Source organism: Xenopus laevis, chromosome 2L (genome assembly GCF_017654675.1).
Source record: "Xenopus laevis strain J_2021 chromosome 2L, Xenopus_laevis_v10.1, whole genome shotgun sequence".
Lineage (NCBI taxonomy): Eukaryota > Metazoa > Chordata > Amphibia > Anura > Pipidae > Xenopus > Xenopus laevis.
In genome coordinates, this window is record NC_054373.1 from 126,403,798 (window position 1) to 126,428,652 (window position 24,855).

At 37.0% G+C, this 24,855-nt stretch overlaps 1 protein-coding gene across 4 annotated transcripts in view; it reads right to left on the bottom strand.

Moving 5' to 3' along the window:
* LOC108708478 (FERM, ARHGEF and pleckstrin domain-containing protein 1-like) overlaps positions 1-24,855 on the bottom strand; it is a 111,127-nt gene that overhangs the window by 21,163 nt on the left and 65,109 nt on the right. For all 4 annotated transcript variants that reach the window (XM_041582411.1, XM_041582409.1, XM_041582412.1 and 1 more), the window contains 11 exons: positions 17,307-17,411; positions 16,068-16,110; positions 15,440-15,518; positions 12,824-12,921; positions 11,370-11,484; positions 10,328-10,475; positions 9,925-10,020; positions 9,137-9,300; positions 8,571-8,639; positions 8,332-8,407; positions 6,317-6,551 (listed from right to left, as the gene is read on the bottom strand). In XM_041582411.1, coding sequence (XP_041438345.1) covers positions 6,317-6,551; positions 8,332-8,407; positions 8,571-8,639; positions 9,137-9,300; positions 9,925-10,020; positions 10,328-10,475; positions 11,370-11,484; positions 12,824-12,921; positions 15,440-15,518; positions 16,068-16,110; positions 17,307-17,411 — 1,228 coding nt within the window. The remainder of the gene's footprint in view (positions 1-6,316; positions 6,552-8,331; positions 8,408-8,570; positions 8,640-9,136; positions 9,301-9,924; positions 10,021-10,327; positions 10,476-11,369; positions 11,485-12,823; positions 12,922-15,439; positions 15,519-16,067; positions 16,111-17,306; positions 17,412-24,855) is intronic.

The following is a 24,855-nucleotide window of genomic DNA, read 5'->3' on the forward strand; positions in this document are numbered from 1 at the left end:
GATGGCTCTCAAGATTACAAAAAACAGTGGCAGGGAAATTGTACTTACTGAGATAGTATTTTATTTTTTCAAAATGTTCTCTTTATCCCTTAACTTCCTACATTGAGCAGGTAGTGTAATGGCCCATTATAATTAGAACTACTTTAATAAAAGAACTAAGGATTACAGTGCTCCATGATAGTTCCACAAGGGGAATGAGCTGGCATCTACTTGTATTTCCCCAGCAATAAAGAATAGGTATGTAACATGTTTAAATCAATGAATGTCCTGGCAGGTATTTGAAATACTTATGGTAAATAGAATTTTTCTCATGTATGCCAGCAGGGAAACGCTCAGTATTGCTCTGTTCCAGCCACCATTCACTTTTATGGAAACCAGATTTACAACCAAAAATGCACAGATGTGAATCTGGTCTGGTCAAAAACTGCCTGACAAAAGGAATTGGGTGTTTTCCGATCATGTGAATGACTGGCAGTATGGAGAGATAGCAGGTGTTTCTCTGCTAGAGGAGAAAGGTTCCATTTACCATAGTCTTAAATGGAGAAATAAGTGCCTGAACAAAGTGCTGTACTTTTCAATGACAGCATAAGAATACAATTATAAAGTTTCAGCTTTACAACAGATCTTACCCAGTCACCAAGTTATCACCTTGTTTGTTTGGCAGGTTGAAAAAACAGATAAACAAAACACATTTTACAGGTAAATGGAAAGACTGGTAATGTCCCTGATGCAGGAGCAGGTAGTGCTTCACATGCAAAGAAACTCATCAAGGTGTGATATCAGCAGCCAGTGACATTTGCAGCCCATATATATTCATGCTCTTAAATGTTATACATAGAAACCTGGACAGCAACTGTTCTTGATAGTTTAACAATGTCTCTCTATATGAAGCCCTATGAACCTGTCTTGTTCACCTGAGAAAGTGACATTATAAAGAGTGCTGCTGTTTAGTAATATAATTGTTACACCATCACTACAAATGCTGTCCATTTAATAAGTACCTTGGCCTGTCAACAACAGTGATCATGAACAAACAGTCATGGCTGACCGATTCCGTTTCAAACAGTACTATCATCAGAAGAACATATGAGGATGTTTTGGTAACAAACAAGCTACTTGGTTTATAATTTTGTGTACGGTGAAATAATTGGGAAAGTTATATAGCAGCCATTGGGCAGTAGGGCAGAAAAGCCCTTGTTATTATTTATTTTTAGACATCACAGATTTAGAAATATTGAGCAAGAATGAGGGTTGATGAAGGCAGCAGGAAACTTACTGCAAACACCTCACACTAATTTTTCAATCTATTGAAAAATCAATGTGGTTTATAAGTTATGAAAACTAGTTTTGATGTAGAAATAGAGAAAATATCAGATATAAGTGTATTGAAACCAGGAACGGTCCATTACAAAGAGGTCAAAGAGGTAGTAAAGCCAGAATCACTGTTGTAGAAGGCCAGGCTTTTTTCTTATATAAACAGGTAATCCAAAGCAAAGGGACATTTAAATGAGACCAATGTAAGTAACAGAGGGTAAAACATGCTTAAGGATAAAGACAGAACTGAGGAAGACCAACAGCAGCAACATCCCTGCCATCCTTTGTCGAGATATACATGCTGACAAAAGCAGTGTTTAATATGTCACAGAAACACATTTTTCCTTCCTTTTTTTTAACAAATGACAAAAATGAGAATGATGTTCCCAGAATAGCAGACTGCAAGGAAATTAGTTAAGGAAGAGTTTATTTTGAAAGGGAAGTGCATAACATAAAAGAAAGGCTGTTTTGTGGTTATATTTGCCCTTTATGTTAGTGACATATGAGGAGTTGTTGTAACCAGGGTCAGGTAACATGCAAAGCAACCAGTGTGAGAGTGTCCCCTTTAAATGTACCAAATCCAAATCTACTTCCTTCCAAAAACAACCCCTAGAATCCATAGCTAGTTGGGGTTGCTTGGAAGATGCAGTATACAAATATGTACATGATTTAAAAGAAATATGAGGCACAAGATGATGATGATGATGGTCATTGTATGGTTTTTACAAGTCTACTTTTATATTAAAACAAGCAGTTAAATCCTTTCAAGGTTTTAGTTAATACATAAATTCTCAGCCCTACTAATAACTAACAACTGCCCGATTCCTTGTTATGCTAAAGTGCACTATTAGAAGTCTATTGACTTCCCTTATAGAACAAGCAACACATTGATAAAAAAGGATCCCACCACCTATAATTACGTAATGGTAATTATACTAATTGTGGTACCTTGATACGATACATTTAGACTACATCAAAGTCTCAGTTAAGGCTGTGTGTTACAATGATGCAATTATGACTATGTGCCTGCCATGAATTAAAGACTTACACTGAAAACATTTGTCTTTAATAGTTGTGAGATCTCCCACAAGGCCCAGACCAAGACACTATTAATAAGCCCTTTCAAATTTCTACCACAGAACACCACCAGTGCCCAGATTCTATGGTGGCAATGTAATTATCCTACCGCACACCTGTAGTTCACCAATCCTGCAAGCTGGTGGTGCGTTCCTTCCGTTGACCCGGCCGGGTCCCTTAGCAACCAATGTGTAAAAGAAACGGATCCGCACACACACCGATTAGTGCAGTCGGGGATTATCCCCTTTTATTCAGCCACCAAACATCAACGTTTCGGGGGGGAACACCCACCCTTCATCCTGATGAAGGGTGGGTGTTCCCCCCCGAAACGTTGATGTTTGGTGGCTGAATAAAAGGGGATAATCCCCGACTGCACTAATCGGTGTGTGTGCGGATCCGTTTCTTTTACACATCAGATTCTATGGTGGGGCTGCGCCAAAGGGTCCCACATGCTTGTATCAATCATATGTATGTATGGGTACACCCGTCTACGATATTGTATAGAAATATCATTTCATTAAAATGGGCCATTAGACTTGTCACTGCCACAAATTAAGCGGAATATAAATAAGCAGCCAGCTTTCTTGCATGATACCACGAATACTGGCTTCAGAGTACCTGGCAAGTACCCATAGCTCACAACCACATGTTATTGCTAGGTCCTAAACCTTTAGGAGTCTTCTAAAGCAAAATCTCTTTTAGTAGGCGGGAAGGAAACAAGGGACATTTGTCGCCCACGATAGCCAAGATCTATCACAGGCAACAAAACATCCCATGTGCCATTGACCTAATAAGGAACAACCAGGAAGATAATCTGAAAATATTTGGGAAAGATGCTCTGCTCCTGAGATCTGGAGACCTGGAGAGCTACTTGTAGATCACAATCTACTGGTAGCAGCTCACTTACCTTTCCCATCTTCAGTTCTGAGTTTTTAAAAAATCCACATATCTATTTGAGCCCATCTTGTGTTTGTTCATTTGTACAGACTTCCATAGACAATGCATCATTACTTAAAGGACATGTACACCCTACATTCTCCTGCCATGTATATAAGCTGGGCACATCTCCTCCACCCAGACTGCACCATTTGTACTGCATAAATCCCCTCTGTTCTCCAGTGTCATCAGATTTTCCTAAAACAAATAGCTTTTACCTGGCAGCCATGTTCCCACAGACACATCATCATTGACATTTAGATCAGCAAACAACACGTGTGCTGTAAAATTCATACAATGAAGAATATAGGCTTACACCGGCAGAATTTACTATCAAACGGTCCTGCTTAGATTAAGCACTGTAATGGTTAAGCTGAGCTCAGGAGAGGAAGAGCTACAGCAGAGTTTCTGTGGGGACTAGCAATGCCATATCTTTATTGGCTGCTAGACTCAATGACATGTTTAGTAATCTGAGTTGTGCTGAACTGAGCACTCAGTAGCCGATAAATAAATTCCCAGATGAGGGGGTTAGAGGAGGAGAAGATATCCTAAGTGATTAAAGTAGATGCTGCAGCCTTATTATTAACCTTTTGGCAATTGGTGGTGGTTTTCAACGTGTCTGTTCACTGATTAAAAAAATTTTTGTGAGGGGTTTACATGTCCTTTAAGTTTAGGCATGTGACTAAATTACACTAATAACCAGCTGATTGCCCTGTAGAGTTATATCTAGGCTATATTTGGGAAGCTTTACTGATGAATGATGTATATTTTCTTTAAATCCATGCATTTTTTATGGATAGACGTTGCGATGCGTTAGCCAGCACTTGCTATAAGTGTTTATTTTATACTAAGTGCAATATTATACTAGAATAGGATCTGTTATCCGGAAACTCATTATCCAGAAAGCTCCAAATTACAGAAAGTTTGTCTCCCATAGACTCCATTTTAATCAAATAATTCTAAATTTTTAAACATATTCCCTTTTTCTTTGTAATAATAAAACATTACCTTGTACTTGATCCAAACTAAGATATAGTTAATTATTATTGTAGCATGGTTTAGTTAATGTTTAAATTATTTTAAGCAGTCATAAGGTGGGCAGATCCAAGTTATGGAAAGACCCCTTATCCGGAGCATTCTGGATAACAGGTCCCATAACGAACAGACATTCTATAAGACCTTATTTCTGGAACCTGGACTATCACCTCTAACATAAATTTGTTCATTGTAGTTTGTTTGATGCAAATTTTCAATTAACAGGACTTTTAAAATAAAAAATGGGAAAACATATTTTCCACCAAGAAGTCAAACAACAAAGTAACTATATATCAATAAATGAAAAATCTTTTTTTTAACTTCTGGTACTTGCAAATAAATTTCTTTTCTGTATGTTGGCCACACATGTAGCCCCTAGCTTTACTATAGGCACTGTAAAGGTGGGAGACAGAAAAACTGTCAGCCACTATTATACAATGTTCTTATACAAACTGTGGCACTGAGGTTTTCCTTTCCGTTAAGATCAAACTAACACAATAATCCCTAATGCAAAGTATTTTACAGACTAACATATTCACATTGTATTAGTGCAAAATTAAGTTCACAGACTGCTTGGAATAACATTCCTCTACCAAAATGAATAATCCTAAAATCATTTCTACACTTTGAGTATTTCAAGTGCTTCTATCAGACATGCATTATAAAATTTCGTACCAAATCTAAAAATTACATGGAAGCAATTCCATAAGACTAAGTGCAAACTACTCCTATTTTGCTACAGTACATACCTTACACATCCACAGAGTCATATTAATACAGGAGTGTCTAACCTTCATGTGGGATGTAAACATCCGATGGCTAGAAACAACTGCATTGAAACAAAGCAGTTATTTCTGTTTAGCTCTGTTACACTTATATTTCACAGGGCACATATATGACTATTATGGAATAATGACTCAGCAGCTAAAAACATGTCCACCATCTTCATCGCTGAAACTTAGGACAGTGTCTACCTCATCATTCACATCTTCTGCATACTCATCCAGGTGGAGACTGCCAAATGAGTACTTGTTTTTAGGTATTGGTGAAGAATTCAAGACTACTGGATTTCCATAAACAAGTGGGTGACTGAAGGTATCCAGTATATCGGAATCTCCATCACTTGTTTCACTACCACTGCTGGTGGAACCATCCACCATTGAAACACCACCAATGTGATCTTCTAACACCATACTAGCCCTCAACCGTGGACTGTATTTTGACTGTTTGCTATCAAACATTCCATTAGAGATCATTTTAGTTTCTACAGCAGCCATTTTTGAGATTTGGCCTATCCTTTGCTCTTCTGCTCTATAATCTCTAGTTGGAGTTGAGGCTATTTGACTTAAAATGAAGGGATCGGTTTCAGAATGGTTTCTGTGTAAATTTTTCAGCTTCTGAATACACGGCCTTTCTAAAGCTGGGCTACAATTGCCATACATTTGGCAGTTGATACCAAGGTCATCATCTTCTAGCTGCCTAGCCCAATTATTATTGTCATACCCATTCTCTGAAACATAGCTCTGTGATCCAGTTCTTTTAAACCTCAAATTTGGACTTGATCCCTTGCTACTAGGGGATAATGGAGCAGCTAATGGACTACGACTGTCTGGACCACTGAACATTTCATCTATCAAAGAACTGTGTCGGGGCATTTGGGGACTACCGCCAGTATAAAAAGACAAGCCTTCTGGGTCATCATCAATATACTCTTCAATAATATTAGAAGATGACCGAACAGAAGATATTTGCTGCTTTAGTTTGCTATGTTTCAGGTAATCATCTGTTCGGTACATTGCATTATTACTGTGAAAATCAGCCTCATAATTGTCATTTGTTTGGGACTGAGAGCGGATTAAATATGCTCTGTGAATATCATACTCGCTATCTACATCACTGCAGTCAATGTAAGGAATTGAGGTACTGCTGCCACGAGCAGCCCTGGATGCTGGACCTGTGCTTTGCTGGTGTGTATTCTTTAAGCTCTTTTGTGAATGGTCTTTGGCAGCATCTTCACCATCTGCTGTCACATCTATGCCTTCTTTTGTCCTCTTGGCGACTGGACTTTTATTAGGAGATGGGCTTCTATGTTGTACTGGCACATCCACAACCCTCTTATCTTCCCTCACTTGCTGTAATGTCTGTATTTCATCTGGCTGAGAACTTTGCTCAAAGGTAATGTTAGAACTCTATGGGAAGAAAATAGAACATGTAGTTATGTAAAGCTAGAAATAAGGCAGCTATCAACATATTTGATCATAGCTAATATGTCCAACACTGTCCAAAATATCCAAAAATTCTTATTGTTTCTTTCTAGACAAAATGGAAATCTTAAGTAATCTAAAATCAAACAGTGATAGGAATGTAAGGGCTGTGAGATGTTGAAAGGAACAGACAAGAAATTACAGTAGACTGCCATCATCAACACCATGCAGAGGTATAAACTGATCCCCAAGATGACATACATGCCTAGACAGTCAGGCAGGATGGTAGAATTCTGCTAGACTATGCAACCAAACCTGCCCATGCAGGCCTGGACTGATAACCTGCCTATTCGGGCAAATGCCCGAGGGGCCGCTCTGTCCTGTGTTTAAATGGGCTGTCGGCTGCCTGATGCAGCACTGCAATCATTAAACACTGCGCCCGAAAGTGGGGGGGAAGCACAGGGCCAGCAGACCGCTCTCCACTAGGACCCAGGAGCAGCTTTTCCTTCCTGCACACTGTTACAGAAGTTTGCCCGATCGTCTTCAATCTGAGGCCCGCCTCCTGCTGGTGATCTTCCTTTGTCAGGGGAGAGCAAACGAGCGCCAGAACAGCAGAAAAACCAAAGAGCTGCAGACACCCTCACATTGATCTGACCTGCCCACTGTTCCACTGTCTCTTTCACTCTGGGCTCTGGAAAAACTGGGTAAGTTAGTGGCTGGTTTATGTTTTTACCTATTGTATGCATATGACATGTTTGTGTGAAAACAATAAAAAACACTTTGGAAAAAAAAGTTTGTGGCTGACTGCTTTCCAGATTCCCCCTCTGCCCTCAAAGCCCCCCCCCCACACCTAAACTGTATGCACGGAGCATAGTGGTTAGAACTATACAATTTGTACTCAAACTACTGTATCTGCCAGTGTTGATTTACTCTTCCACTTTCCCCAAGCATTGCCTTTCTGTATGTGTGTGTATGTATATATATATATATATATATATATATATATATATATATATTTTTTATGTATGTAGTTGCTGTACCATGTTAGCCAGTAAATATGTATGCGTATGTATAGGGTCGTCTCACCCTGACGAAGATTCCTGTGCGGAATGATCTAATGCTTTATTCAGTTTATTTGACTATGGAGTGCTGTCCACAATGGAGATGTATGTATATATATATATATATATATATATATATATATATATATATATATATACATACATCTCCATTGTGGACAGCACTCCATAGTCAAATAAACTGAATAAAGCATTAGATCATTCCGCACAGCACTCACAATAATAAAAATAATTTATAAAAATAAGTGATTGAACAATACATTTTTATTATTTTTAAGACCTGAGAGTGGGGATCTTATTCGATATATATAATATGTGTGTGTGTATAAGTAAAAGGCCAGCACACATTTATGCGTGGGCTGCTTTGATTTTTTTTTTGCCAGGGCTGATTTTTACTCCCAGTCCGGCCCTGTGCCCATGTATGAACAGGTTAAGTAGTCAAACTGTATAAAGAAAGTAGTTTGCAATTTGTTTTGCCCTTTAACCATGTAAGCACCACCAAATGAATGAATATGGCAACTTGCTTAAAAAGACCATATTTCTGAAGCCATAGATTCTGTTTCCCCATCTCTGTTTCCCATTTGTTACATACCAATACATGGTATAGCTTAAAGTAGAAAACACAGCACTAAAAAGGATACAAATGACAAACCTAAGTACAATGAATTTGCAGTTAATTTACTGACTTGTTTTGGCACTTCCAAAAGAGGTTCTGGGCGATGTGAAGACTGACTTCTAATAGAACAGATCTTGCTGTGTTTCCTACAAATAAAAAAAAAAGGCAAAATTATAATTGGTGCATTTTACAAGTTGATGATCATAAAATCTGAATTATTGTAATGGTTTATATTATATTCTTATTTAACTGACATTTCTTCAACATAAATTTTGCTGTAAAAAATATGAGGCAAAGTAGAATTCTTACCTTTCAAATTGTACTTTTTTATGCCCTCCTTCTCTAACATAATCCAAAACTTGCTTTTGTGTACGACCACTGTTAAAATACATGGCAAAACAAACAAATGTTAATGTACTTAGCCGCAAGGTCTATGGCCCAAAATCACCCCCGCCCCCATTTCTGGAAACTGAGATTTTCCTGTAATTCTTACCAAGTGACACATGGCATGAAAATCATTAGTCTTGGCATATTCACACAATTTTTTATCAAGAATGGGTAAGATTTTGGGAAACATTTTAAAGCCACATGTTCATTGATAAAGAAAATTCATATATACTGAAGTAACATTAATACATGCTGCCTTATTACACTACATGGATGCATATCTACAGTGTTTGTATCTACATGTGGGGCTACGTAGAATTGTCTGCAAATGTATGTGCTTACGCAATTGTATACACACTGCTAAATATGGCTTGCCAGCCTCAACACAATACTGCAGAAATGTGAATGCAATAAACAGCACACAGAAGCATATACTTTTCATACATAATATACATGGCATTTGTAAAAGTAACATTGGCATTACTAACCTGAACCTAAACGATGAACCCCTGCTAAAGAGAACTGGTTTGGGCTTTGGCTTGGGCTCTTCAAATAACCGGAAAAAGGCATGATATTCAACACATATTTTCCAAAATGATTTGCAGAAATCCCGACTGGCCATCATGAATTCAAGTGTATCCTGATAGGAACTCTAAGTAAGAGAGCATAAATGAAAATTCAGTTTCATTACACATACACTTTATATATAGCTTAGAGGGCAGAGCATCAAAATGACAACCCCACCATGCATTTGAATGTATTTTTTTTAAATTGACAAATGTGTTTCTAATTCTAAATAAAGTTAAAGGCACCAATGGCAAGTCATTATGTATACAGATGAAAAGCTCTTCTCGCACCCCCTGGCCTTCGTGTTGATTGCCCGGTGCACGGTGACGGGGGGGTCGGCACCCTCCAACATCAAATGGGTAAGAAATCACTGGCACTCAAAGGGCAGGTGCAAGCAGGGACAAGCCCTTGCGTTTATTCACAGAAAAAGCTTTTTCTGTGAATAAACGCAAGGACTTGTCCCTGCTTGCACCTGCCCTTTGAGTGCCAGTGATTTCTTACCCAAGTCATTATGTATATTCACTAAATTATTATAATATATATGTTTTTGATTAATATTAAATCAATATGACAACTTCACCATGCATTTAAAAAATTATTTTTTTTAAATTGACAAATGTGTTTCTAATTCTAAATAAATTAAAAAAACACCAATGGCAAGTCATTATGTATATTCACTAAATTATTACAATTAAAAAAACAACCTTACATTTGCATCTGGACGGAGTTTTATGAGAAAACGTTTCCTCTTGAAACTTAGCTTTCTAACTTTTGCCCAGTTAAAAGCATTTATCTTTGTATGCCCCTGAAGACCAAGATGAACATTTGGTTAATCATCTGCTTAGATACATAACAACAACAACAACAATAATAATAATAAAAGCTACACAAAACCTATGTTTTCTACTAGCCACCCACTCTTCTAATGTCATTAATGGAGGTGATTCAGACAGAAGTAGTTTTTATTTATATATATATATATATATATATATAAATATATATATATATATATATATATATATATATATATATATATATATATATATATATATATATATATATATATATATATATATATAAATAAAATAAATTATTGACAAAACAATACAAACCTGAAACACTAAGATGCCAGTGTTGGCAACTGCAAGGTTGATCTTGGTCCCCTCCCTGTCCTTAGCTGGGTGTAGCCTGATTCCATACATCTCTAAGCGACGGGCAATCTCCAGAAGCTGGAAATCTGACTCTGCTGGCGTCTGACCACTAGATGCACCAAACAAATGATTACATGCAATGATAAGAAAAAGGTCAGTTTTTTTATAGTAGAGATAGCATGTGATGCCCAAAACATGAATACATTTTTGACAGCTTTAATATCAGTTCTCTTCCATTACTAGTTCCTCAACTCTTACCACTCTCCTGCAGTTAGGCCAATACCTACTTACGCCACTGTTACAGAATTATGAACAACCACATTTAGCAATACATGGAAAGGTGAACTTGTTTTGTAAGATTGTCAAATGAGCAAATCCTTGTCTGACTTGGCCTTCCAGAATGTGGGCCCATTTAGACTGTCCTGATATTTTGGTTTGATGGGTAGGCTGAATATTGGCCCCATACACATGGGTGGATTTTATAGAAGGCTTAGAAAGTCTCCCAAACCAAAACCCATGAATTTCCAATAACATGGATAGAGGTATGGCACTGCATTTATCCTCCCAAGTGTTCTGGGGTTATTATTATACATGAAAAGGACAGTGAATTTAAACAGGTGCTTTGGGGGGCATTATATATGGAATTGCCACTGTACTTTTACTAAAATGTGTTCTGCGCCTATTACACATAAAACCGTCGCTGTATTTATACTACGTGTTTCAGGGCATTATACATGTCATGTTTTCTAGGATTTATGAAATTGCCATTGTATTTATGTTATGTGTTCTGGGGCAATATATATAAAACTGCCACTTCATTTACCTTATTGGAAAGCATTTTATATAAAAATTGTAACTGTATTTATTCTGCCAAGTAGTGTTTAACAATTTATGAAACATAAAAATAATTGAACTAAAATGCTCTTTTTTGGATAAATGATCCATGCAAGAGGAAAGGCAATGATTTAGTTACACAGTAGAAAACATTTGAATCACAACTCACAAATGATTCCGATGTAATTCCATGATTTTTTCTTCCAAAGGTTCTTGTTGGGGCATATACTTATTCTTTAGCAGATGCTCTTGGTCCCCAGCTTCATCAAAATCTCCAATTTCAGCTAAAAACAGAAATCAGAATGAAGCAAACCTTATAAATGAATCAGTAATGAAGGCTTCCAGAGATTATATAAGTGTGATATTCTAATTTTATAGGATGCTTTAAGGAGGGTGTTTTCAACTTCACAAAGTATAGGTTATACTGTGACAGATCAATTTAATTGGAAGGAATATTGCTTTCTATTGCAAACAATATGAGTCTTACATCAGCAGGTGCACACATTTAAACCTTTCTATTCCAAATATTGATAAACCCAATGGAATTATTGTTTGCTTCTACATCCTTTTTACTACCAGTAAACAGTTCATCTTAAAAGTCAGTTTAGGGACCTAAACTGCTTGCTGATATGTTAGATGGAATACAGCTACTGTACATTATTTCTGGTAAAGCAGCCCATGGGCCCAATAACGTTTGAGTTACCCTTTATGTTAACCTCTGCTGCATTCTTCCTGACATTATGTTAACTGTTGCGAACATAAACATAAGCAAATTCTCTTGTGAGCACAAAACTGCCATTGTAATTATCACCTGCTGACCAGGACATGGTTAGAACAATGTTCAACTGCTTTCCCAAAATGCTGGAAAACAGAAAATGTAATATACCACGTACAGGATAAAATGTAAGAATATATGTAATGTTAGAAATGCTAGACAGTAGCAACAATGGTGCCCTGTGTTCTACATTCCCACGGTCAAGCTCTCAATAGAGAACCCTTACTGGCCCTTTCTCAAATACATTCCCAAGCTTCTTTAGTCTTGCCTTCTTTCTCATAGTATAAGGGTCACTGCAAAATAAATAATCTTCACTTCCAGGGGAAACTTCCAAGCCATTCACGTGAATAGAACCTACTCATTTTGGAGCCAAAAGACAATATCAAAACAGGTCAGGAGTAATGAACGCCATGTTCCAAAAATGGAACACGGCATTAGGTCTTTGCAGGACAGGTATAGGATTCGTTATACGGAAATCCATTATCCAGAAAGCTCTGAATTATGGAAAGGCCGTTTCCCATAGACTCCATTTTATTCAAATAATCTAAATTTTTAAAAATTATTTCCTTTTTTTCTGTAATAATAAAACAGTACCTTGTAACTAATCCAAACTAAGACATAATAATCCTTATTGGAAGCAAAACCAACCTATTGGTTGTATTTAATGTTTACGTGATTTTCTAGTAGACTTAAGGTATGAAGCTCCAAATTACAGAAAGATCCATTATCTGGAAAGCCCCAGGTCCCGAGCATTCTGGATAACAGGTCCCATACCTGTACTAGTACACCATACCCTTTCCCATGAAACATCTTGCTTTAGCACGAAGATGACATATAAAATAACTTACACTGTACAATGTGAGAGATAAGAAGTGCAGCACTGCTTTCATTACAAGTAAGCTTGCCTTGCACCAAATCCTGCTTTACTTGAAGGGCGAAAAGGTACCTGTAGAAATACATTGCAAATAACAGAACGGTTATGCTTAAAGGAAAACTATACCCCCAAAATGAATACTTAAGCAACAGTTAGTTTATATCAAATTGAATGACATATTAAAGAATCTTACCAAACTGGAATATATATTTACATAAATATTGCCCTTTTACATCTCTTGCCTTGAACCACCATTTCGTGACTCTATCTGTGCTGCCTCAGAGATCACCTGACCAGAAATACAACACTAACTGTAACAGGAAGAAGTGAGGAAGCAAAACTCTGTCTGTTAATTGGCTCATGTGACCTTACATGTGGTTTGTATGTGTGCAAAGTGAATCTCAGGGGGCGGCCCTTATTTTTTAAAATGGCAATTTCGTATTTATGATTACCCAATGGCACATACTACTAAAAAAGTATATTATTATGATAATGGTTCATTTACATGAAGCAGGGTTTTACACATGAGCTGTTTTACTCAGTATCTTTTAATAGAGAGCTACATTGTTTGGGGGGTATAGTTTTCCTTTAGAAATATGTCCAGAGGGTATAGTCCCTGGTTGGGCTGTGTTCACAATCCTTAGCTGGCTTTTACTTGTATCCCTTCAAGTCCAACTCCAATTTTAGAAAATTTTAGAAAAATTAGAAAGGTTATGCTGCCTTCTGCATATATAGTATTACATATTGGCACACATTTAAAATAATCTTCATAGACAACGGCATCCATTACACAAAACAAATTTGGACTCATAAGTAATTTATTTAATTTACTTTCACAAAGTTATCTCCTACTGGATTGTCTGGAAAAGTGATGTTGACCATAGCCAGCTATCAGATCTTTGCTTTTGTTTTCTAACTGTTGAAATCTAATTGCTGATTGGTTGCTCTGGGCAACATCACTGGTAAGCTTCTCTCAATTTTCATACTGCATGATAAATAGGCCCCAATCAGGACATCAAGTGCCACACAGTTAATTAGTAATACAAACAAATGAAGCAGATTTTGTTCTGTTATTACACCATATACCTTGTACCAACTTGTCCCAACCTTTTCAGTGAAAATGATCTATGGAGTGACACAGTGGGAGATGAAGAGCCATCCAGGTCAAGTGTCTACATCTGTACACAGACAAGTGGATGTTCTAGTACTTTGACTTGCAAGACAAATGACCAGACTGCCTAAGAAATGTGGCCACTCCTATTCGCTTATTTATGCTCTCTGCCCAACTGATCCAAACAATAGATATTGTATATTCATACAATATCTGTGGCACATTCGGTTGGATATGTGGTACCTCTAGTATAAACAGGGAGGTGATAACATTTGGAATTACTAAAATCCCCTACCTCTACTGTATTGATGTATATATAGAGACCTCAAGCACATTGGGAATCTACTTTAAACATAGATGAAAAAGTAAGTATCAGGAATAATTGATTGAGTAAGGTTCTTGCAGTGCAATAAATATCGAGTACGTGAATTAAACTGCCAGATGGCAATTGTCTCAATTTCAGTTTGTGCAACAACAACAATCTTACTAGTTAGGGATTAGGGAAAAAGTCAAACCTTGAATTACTTATATTTTTTTTTACAACTGCCTGTTTGAACCCATATGTTCAAAAAAATTTAAATCCAGCTCTCACAGTGTCAATGGCCTGCTTAATTTATCAGATAGCCCCAATGAGCTTTTTTGCAATGCTTGGGTTGAATGTGTAACATAACTGGCATACTGTTAGCAGCATTGACAAGAGACTGACAAAAATTTACAGTTCTGGAATGAATGAGTCAATATTAGTAACTCAAAAGGAGACGCCTATTGACACTCAAATAAAGCATACCGTCTTATGTTAAAGAGAAAATGGAAACCTTAAAAAAAACCCTCAGAATATCTTTGAAGAATAAAAAGTTTATTTAGAGAAGTGAAGTGCAAAACAGCATGTATTTAAAACCTATTCACAAAGCAACCTGAGCCTATATACATTCCTCTGTATTTGCACCATGCACCAAAATGTCAGTTGCTTTTGATTTCTGAACATGGTGCAAAGTACAAGGGATGAACAGATAAAAGGGAACCCTGGAATTAATACCTGCCTTAAAGAACTGTTACTTCAACCACTCCCTCTGTTTGGTGTTTTAACCTATTTCACAAAGAAAGTGACTGATCAACGTTAAATGGCATATGAAAATACAAATGTGTATAGAAAACGGATCTGCACACACACTGGTTAATGCAGTCGGGGAGTATCCCCTTTTATTCAGCCACCAAACATTCAATGTTTCGGGGGGGGAACACTCACTCTCCTGATGAAGGGTGGGTGTTCCCCCCCGAAACGTTGAATGTTTGGTGGCTGAATAAAAGGGGATACTCCCCGACTGCATTAACCAGCGTGTGTGCGGATCCGTTTTCTATACATATTCGTTACTAAGGCTGGGTCAATGGAAGAAACGCACCACCAGTTGCAAGATTGGTGAACTACAGGTGTGCGGTAGGAGAAATTACATATGAAAATACAATGCACGCATCACTAACCTTGTTAATTCTTCTTGCAGCTGAGTGTGATCAGGTGGAAAAAACTTGACTACAAACTTAAGCACCACATTCTTGGGCCCTGCAATAAAGGAATGAACAGAATAAAAAAGAGGAATTCCCTACATACCATACAATTAGATATGCAAATGTTTTTTATCAGCATCATTTTTTATATATATATATATATATATATATATATATATATATATATATATATATATATATATATATATATATATATATATATATATATATATATATATATATATTACTTTAATGACTTTTTGTTACTTTTGTATTACTTTACTGACTTTTGTTAGTTATCCATCGCTTTATTGATCAAAAAAAGCAATATATTATATTGCATGTAAAACTGACTTCTCCGTGCACAGAGGCAGCTTAATGGAAGGTGGTGCTGTCCAAATTATATATATAATAGACAAAAGCCATGAATATCTTGTAAATTATATCCTTATAAACGTTGAGTACTGATTTCATCGGTTATAAACAGTGAGTAGCAATGTATTATAATAAATAAAGTACCCCCGTTGCAAATATCCTTATAATTTACAAGAGGGGTACTTTATTCACTATATAATTATGTAGCACTTTGTAATATTATACTTACTTCTAATCTGTTTGACAATTGGTTTTAAAAGATCCAGCCAGACCTGAAAAAACATACAAGAAAAATTTCACCCCAAAGTAAAAAAACTTTCTTTGTTTAACCCTTCAAATCATAGCCTAATACCCATGCTAACCATAATGTTGTGTAGAGTATTACTCCACTCACAATCAACAAGATCCTATTGTATTTCACTAAGGTACAGCCCAGAAGATACGCATCACTATTTTATGCCATTAAAAGATTGTACAGGTATGGGACCTGTTATCTAGAATGCTCGGGACCTGGGGTTTTCCAGATAATGGATCTTTACATAATTTGGAACTTCATACCTTAAGTCTACCATACAATCATTTAAATATTAAAGAAACCCAATAGGCTGGTTTTGCTTCCAATAAGGATTAATTAAATCTTACTTTGGATAAAGTACAAGCTACCGTTTTATCATTACTGAGTAAAAGGAAATATTTTTTTAAAAATTGGACTATTTAGATAAAGTGGAGTCTGTGGGAGATAGCCTATCTGTAACTTGGAACCTTCTGGATAACAGGCTTGCGGATAACGGATCACATACCTATACATTAATAAATATAAATTCTTGTTGTTTAAAATCAAAACAACCTACAATTTGTAGAGTTTTGCACTTTAAAAAAGCAGTGTATTATTTTAATTAAGAAAACTTTTTTTTTTTAATTCTTGAGCTTCACAGGGCAGAGAGAAAACTATTTCCAGTTTGCAACTTCCTGGTTCTTGGAGCAATTTTGGACACGGTTTTGCAGTATGTAAATAACCCCTACATAATGGATTTATATGTAACAACAAAGGACAAAAGGGAGGAGTTTATGGGCTAAGTCAATAGATATCTGCATAATGATCTGCCAGATAATGCCCACAGTTCTGAGCTCAGCAATTAACCCATACCCATATGCCCCATTAGGTCACTCACAGCTCCAGTTCTACATTTTTTTTTATCAACTTTCATGCGGCAGTGGTTGATCCAGCCAAACTTGATTACATGCAGATGATCACATAGCAAAGTCCTAAACTGATGGAAATATAAGAAAAATCTGTGCAAGTGTGGACAGCCCATAGCCTTGTTTACACAGGTGATTTGGTCAAATTGTATCCAACCTTAGCTTAGTGTGAGAACACTGCAGTCATAGCTTGAAATTCAACTGCAAACTTTCAAGCAAAAAACCCGCCTTCAAAGCAAATAAATTCTTGTGTTTCAAAACCACATACCATAATCTTTCTATGGTCCTGGAACTCAAGGCCGAAATAGTCCCCTTCAACAAGATTAAGGTGGCTGCAGACGGCATCCAAAAGAGTTTTCCCTGGGGCTCTTATCTGGAATAAAAATAGTACATTTTAGTCTTAAAATAAACAATAACGAAAACAGTATTGATAAAGAAACAATAGGAATACAACATAACCAATCATATTCTCAATATTGGGCATCTTTTAAGCAAATAATTAATTAGAATAACATCTTGTACTTGAGGGTAAACTGCGTGAGTTCATATTGGTGGCAAAATAACGTACTGAGCTTATATAAAGTATGAATGTTTTTAGCAGACTTATTTTTTTATTTTTTTAAAATTGCCCCAGCCAGCACTAGGACACTTGCATCGGGAGTGTGCTAGCGGCCATGTTGTCACGCACATGCGAATAATGAGCTTTCGATCATTATACACATGAGTGTGCCCCAACATGGCCAATAGTACCAGGAGCTCCTTTCCTGGTGGAGGGCAAATTTTTTAAAAAAACTAGTTACCCCCAACTGGAGTGGGGCTCTATTAGCCTGCTTTGGTGATTCAAATTACCATGCCAGATTACAGATCTCAGGTCCCAAGCACGCTGTATTATGTTTAAATTGTAACAATAAATTATAACATTTGATGGAAGGCAAGCTAACAAATTCATTCTAAAATAAAAATAAATCAAGAGTTTTTTTTTTAAATGTCTTCATGAGTAACTTGCAAATTAAAAGCTTAATTTTTTCAATGGGAAGATTGGTGAATAGAAGTGAAGTTGCCAGCTTATTGGCTCATGTATGGGGCCTTCCAAAAGGCCAACCACGATGGCTTATAATTGGGGCAGGTTTAAATATCCCATCTGGGCAACAAATGCATTGGCTTTTTGATGTGGTCCTCACCCCAATGGCCTTTATCTTGATCATTGTGATCTCCATTGTTTTGCCAGAGGGCCAAACGCTTGGATCAAACAGATACCGCCTATTCAAGGTGGGAATTTCAGGGAAAAATCGTTATTCAGTTTATGGCCACCTTTAGAGTATAGATATATGAATATATCAGTTATTTAGGCTATGACAACAGATTGAAGTTGCCTTTTAAATATCCCTATAAATTGACTAAATCATTGAACATGGAAGGCTTGCCCTATACACAACTATGTAGTATTTGATATCCAGGAACCTTTTATCCGGTATGCTCCATAATCCATCAAGGTCACCTTTAGGTATAAATACGAGCACATGGTAATGGTCTTTGTACACTTAAACATGTATTGTAACCTGGAATAAAAGTTTTGCAGGTATTCTGCTGGCGTTCTTCTCCATTTTTTGTTTTTAATTTACTGGCACAGTAGAGTTGTAAGCACAGAGCAACTTGTATGAAAGTCGTACACACAACTTTATCCAATTGTACAGACCACCAACAATCGTCTGTTTTGGACTCCAAAATCCAGCAACAGCACACCCAACATTGCATTGTGAAATAAATGTTTCTTTCTTGACAGTTCCTCTGTAATCAATGTAATTCATGTTAACTAACCTATAAACTGTTTATGGCAAAAGAAATGTAATGTTTATTTGTATTTATCTTTTACTTTTTATTCAATATACTTTATGTATTTACATTTTACAAAAGTAACAAACACAAAGTTGTGTTTAGATTTTTGAGTGTGATACATCTTGGGGTTAAATGCTATAGTGCAATTATTCTAGTGACCCTTTCTCCAAAAAGCAACGGCTTTACTTTAGATTTTGCTAAGAAAAATCAAAAGCAAATTTTTCACATGAACAGCAGGAGACGTGTATTCTATTTCCAGCAGCCTGAATGTAATGTACATATATATACATCCTGTTAAAGCTCTGTTCATGGAACGTTACTTCATTCATTGCCTAGTCTGAAAAATATGTATTCAATAACTGTAGTCTAAGAAGTATTAACGTGTCACAGTAGGCTTTGTATGATGCAAAAATGCTTGTTAACCTGGGTTCATATTAAATTTCACAACCTGCTGATGGAAAATCCTAGAGAATAATAGTGCTATTCATTGCACTTATGTTACAAGCACTATGCCATGTGTAGGTAAATGAGGAGAACTGTCCCAGGGGTGCAAAGTGTGAGGTTGGCTGCTGTGTTTTTGCAGTTCCTGCTCATGTTTATGCTGGCCTCAACGGTCATGTTAGAAATTGGCTCATGGATTTGTGGATGTAATAGAGAGTTACGGGCAAAAAAAAGAACTGGTTTGACTGGTTTGGGGATTTGGATGGTTCACCAACACTTGATACTAATCTCCACCTTCTGAAACAGAAACAAATCCCAGTATTTCAGATAACCGATCGACACAAAGTAGGAGACAGCCTGGCAGGAGTTGGGTATTTATTGCTGATTAATAATTTACAGCTGGATGGAAATGTACTTGTGCTGTTACTGTTTACACAGAATACAGAGGCTGCTATAAAAGTCCCATATAGTGCCATAAACCCCGAGTATACTTTCACTAGACACTGCCATTCAGAAATAACATCCGAGCAGTCTGCAAAAGCTGTCTGGTGTTTTATCTCATATACATAAATAACAGTGCCTTTGTTTGGGTGTGTAAGTGATAAAATGGTCTGTGGTACAAACGCGATCACGTACTCACTGCACAAACGTGGTTCATATATATTATAAATAAATAAATATATATATATATATATATATATATATATATATATGTATATATATATATGTATATATATATACACACACACATCACTCTGACCATACAATATAGGTCTTTAACCAGTTATGTGGAAACGAGGTATACGGTACACCTCAAAGCCAGAATGTGTAACTTCCCAAAAAGAAACCTAAAGTTTATTGCGCACAATATTATAATATTATTAGTTTGTACAAGGGGCAGACTTATCAAGGGCCGAATTTCGAAGTAATGGAATTTCATTTAACCTCCATAATTTCGAAATTTGAATAACAAAAGACCAACCGAAATTTATTTAAAAAATCTAAATTTTTTTTTTGAGGGTGAATAGGCTGTATTCGATCGTTCGAATCGAAGTAAGATCGAATTCGATTCAAAGTATATGAAAAAAACAAAACAGATTTTTCAGCATCCACCAATTCACTCCAAATGAGTTCTAGGAGGTCCCACCCAGCAATTTTAGATGGCAGATTTTAGATGGCGAGTGGTAGAAATCAAAGTTTTAAAGAGACAGTACATGATAAATTTCGTAATTCCTAAGTATGTTTTAGAATGGCCAATTCTATGCAAATTTTCAATTGGTTTTCATAGTTTTTTTTTTAATTATTTGCCTTCTTCTTCTGACTCTTTCCAGCTTTCAAATGGGGGTCACTGACCCCACCTAAACACAAATGCTCTGCAAGGCTACAAATTGTATTGTTTTTGCTACTTTTTATTACTCATCTTTCTATTCAGGCAATTTCCTTCAGTCTCTTATTCAAATAAATGCCTGGTTGCTCAGATTAGACCCTAGAAACCAGATTACTGAAATTGCAACCTGAAGAGCTGTTGAATAAAAAGCTAATTAACTCAAAAACTACAAATAATAAAAAATGAACAACTGAATCAGAACTCAGAATATCTTTATCTACATAAGTTAATTCAAAGGTGAACAACCCCATTAAGTACAAAGAACTGTCTGCATGGAACAAGGGCGGGAACTATTTCATATGACAAAAGTTGAACCCAATTAAGGGACCCAACTGCATCACTGTTCAGTAAATGCACTCTTAATTAGCCTATCAAGGAATCAGGAATCGGCAATTGAAGAGCTCCAGCTGTCCCAGAACATCTCATCTCACACTGAATGGGTTCCATTTCAGTAATGGTGATTGTATTTTGACAATCCTTGCTTCCTTCAAGTCCCTCAACTTGAGGCTGCCACCACCTGACATCACTGTAGATATGAACCATATAATACACAAAAGCCATGAATATTTTAGAAGCCATTTTCCAAAAGAACCACAAACAGTGAAGTATGGTGGAAGTAGCTCGCTGCAGGACTGCTTTTCATGAGCAGGGTCTGGCTATCTTGTAAAGTTGAAGAAACAATGGATGGTGCAAAATACAGGTGAAAATATAAATATAAAGAACTGAATCTAGGGGAAGTGGCAATTAGGCAACCAAGTAGAGGTAATACATAACAAGCAGCTTGTTGGCCTATAGCTGCAAACAAATATATCCGTATAATGAAAGGTATTTTGAATGAAATGCTCATAAATTGCTCTGCAATGTGTTACAGAAAGGGATATCTGCCAGCTAGGGTAACATCTTGTAGGTAAAAACTTGGCGGATTTACTAAGGATTTGTTCCACCCTCTCAATTGCCATGTGATCTGGTAACACAACCAATGGGATGAGCATTCTAGCAACACAAATGGGTCGGCCATATGTGTGATCAAACTGCACAAGTTCTGACTGCTTTGTCCTGAAGCAAACCAAATGTGTTGCGTGACTTTAGAAAAATCAATGCAAGTAAAGAAAAATAAGCAAAACATTGTGTTATTCAGAAAGTACAATAAATAACATATGGTCTTACAAGATCATTTCCCCAGAAAGAAAAACAACTAGAGGCAATATTCATTGGATACTCATGCTTACAAAGGCAAACATTAAGTCCTGATTGCTCAGTTAGACATGCATGTTGCCTATCTTAACAGCCTTCAACTTAAACTAATTCTTTATTATAAGCATTTTAGTTTCCATTGCAGCCTGCCGTGGTACTGTAAAGTCCTTGAGAAATAAAGGCTCCTGAAAGCATGTAAAATATGTTTCGCTCCATGAGGTCACTTGTTCTGGGGAAATCATATAGCAGCACCATAAAAACAGCTTTGTTTTCCTATTCCCTGCAGTTTGCCTCTGGCTATTCCTGCCTAACAAAGCACAGTCATTTGTTCAGAAGCACACTCCATGCCAGGCTCAAAGAATATGCAGAGGAGAAAGAGCACATATAACTCACTACTTTCATTTTTAATTACTTTTTTTTCATTTTAAATGAGAATTGTTGTTAGCTGGCAGAAATACATAGAGCAAATTACATGCTACTGAGTGAACAGCCAAGCCCCTTCCCTCCAATTAAATATAGTGCTGCTTATACATCAATGCATGAATAATGGCTGCTCCACCTGGAGCTTAAAGCTTGGGCAATATCAGGGGCGCTCCACCAATGAGGCGAGTTGAGACACTCGCCTCAGGCGGCAGCGCCCCCCTGGTTGCCAGGGGCGCCAAAAATGCCGCTCCTGGTAACTAAGAGCCGAATTTCCAGTTTTCAAACCGGAAATTCGGCTCTTCTAGTGCAGAGAGCGCTATTGCGCTCTCTGCACTAAGCGTCGCGGACCGCCCCTGCCCTCTCCGGCGCTATAAAGGTTAGTGCAGTGGGGAGGGGTGGGGGCGGCGAAAGAAGGCCGCCTCAGGCGGCATAATAGCAAGAATCGCCCCTGGGCAATATGGTTGCTTTCCTGTTGTGTATGGGGCATCTGCTCAGTCACTGAAAGCAGTAAGCAAGGGGCAGGTTTATTAAGGTTTGAGTTGATCCGAGTTTTCCAGTTTATTTTTTTGGTCAAAATTGACATTTTCGGGTTAAAAAAAAAACTAAAATTTTTCAAGTTTAATTTAAAAAAAAAAACAACTTACATTTTTTGAGATTTATTATACTCTGACCCGGGAAATAGCTTGAATCCAAAAATACACCATCTAAAACCTGTCAAGGTCATGTCATGTAACATAGTAACATAGTAAGTAAGGTTGAAAAAAGACACATGTCCATCGAGTTCAACCTTTTTTTTTTTTTTTTTATTATTAACTACCTATCTGCCAGTTGATCCAGAGGAAGGCAAAAAAAAACATCTGAAGCCTCTCCAATTTGCCTCAGAGGGGGAAAAATTCCTTCTTGACTCCAAAATGGCAATCGGACTAGTCCCTGGATCAACTTGGACTATGAGCTATTTCCCATAACCCTGTATTCCCTCACTTGCTAAAAAGCAATCCAACCCCTTCTTAAAGCTATCTAATGTATCAGCCTGTACAACTGATTCAGGGAGAGAATTCCACATCTTCACAGCTCTCACTGTAAAAAACCCCTTCCGAATATTTAGGCGGAACCTCTTTTCTTCTAATCGGAATGGGTGACCTTGTGTCAGCTGGAAAGACCTACTGGTAAATAAAGCATTAGAGAGATTATTATATGATCCCCTTATATATTTATACATAGTCATCATATCACCCCTTAAGCGCCTCTTCTCCAGCGTGAACATCCCCAATTTGGCCAGTCTTTCCTCATAGCTAAGATTTTCAATACCTTTTACCAGCTTAGTTGCCCTTCTCTGTACCCTCTCTAATACAATAATGTCCTGTTTGAGTGATGGAGACCAAAACTGTACGGCATATTCTAGATGGGGCTTACAAGTGCTCTATACAGTGGAAGAATGACCCCCTCCTCCCTTGACTCTATGCCCCTTTTAATACAGCTCAAGACCTTATTTGCCCTTATTTGTCGAAGTCAATGGCAGAGGTCCCTTGAAGCATTTGAAGGTGTTAAAAGCCTTCAAGTTTTTTTTTTTGGAGCGTTTTGCCCAAAACCTGATCAAAGTTTTTTCCCTGCGAAAACTCTATCAATTTGCATATAAAAGTTGTTTTTAATAAATAAGAAACCATTTGAAACCACGCCCTTTCTGTGACCACACACCCTAATTACCATGTTCATTTTTCAAAATTTGTCAGGTTATGAAAGTTTGAAAATAATTCGCCTTATCTAAACTGTTATTTTGGGTCTCAAAATTGTGTAGAAAGTATCTTATTTGCACCTGTTTGCTGTTCTGTGCTCTTTGCTAAGAGCCAATTAAGTTAGAAACTTTGTTTCTTTTTCTGGCTGTTCAGTGCAGAGAAAATAGGGACTTTCCAGTACAAATGAGGGACTGCAGGTTGAGCTGTCAAAAGAGGGACTGTCCCTCCGAAAAAGGGACAGTTGGGAGGTATGGATCATTTGAGTAGTGAGTTTATTCAAGGTATAAAAAAATGCTAAACTACAAATGGACTGTAAATGATACGTTTGAATGACACTTTCTATGGCTGAAAAGGTATCATCAACCTATAACTGTTAAACAACATAACATATATCAGCTTTAATTCTTAGCATATGTTCCATAACACTAGAGCCTATCTATTTAATTTTAGTCATTGGATTCAAGCTGAAAGGTGAGTCAGTAGTCGGAAATCCCTGTTGGAAGGAAAACAACAGCTAAAAAACCCCAGGAACATAGCAATGTACAAATAGTTGAAGATGATCACTTGACCACCAGCAAACTACACGCTTGCAATATTAAATACAATAGGAAATTACTGTATACGATGATCGTATTCCATTACATGTTCTTATTACCTCAGGCAGCAGGTTGTGAAGCAGCAATACCTAATTTTAGGACTGCTTATCACACCTAATTGTCTGCAGCAGTAGAATGGTACAGTATTGTATATACAAGTGGTGCTATAATTATTAAGATATATATTTATATATACATACATTTCAT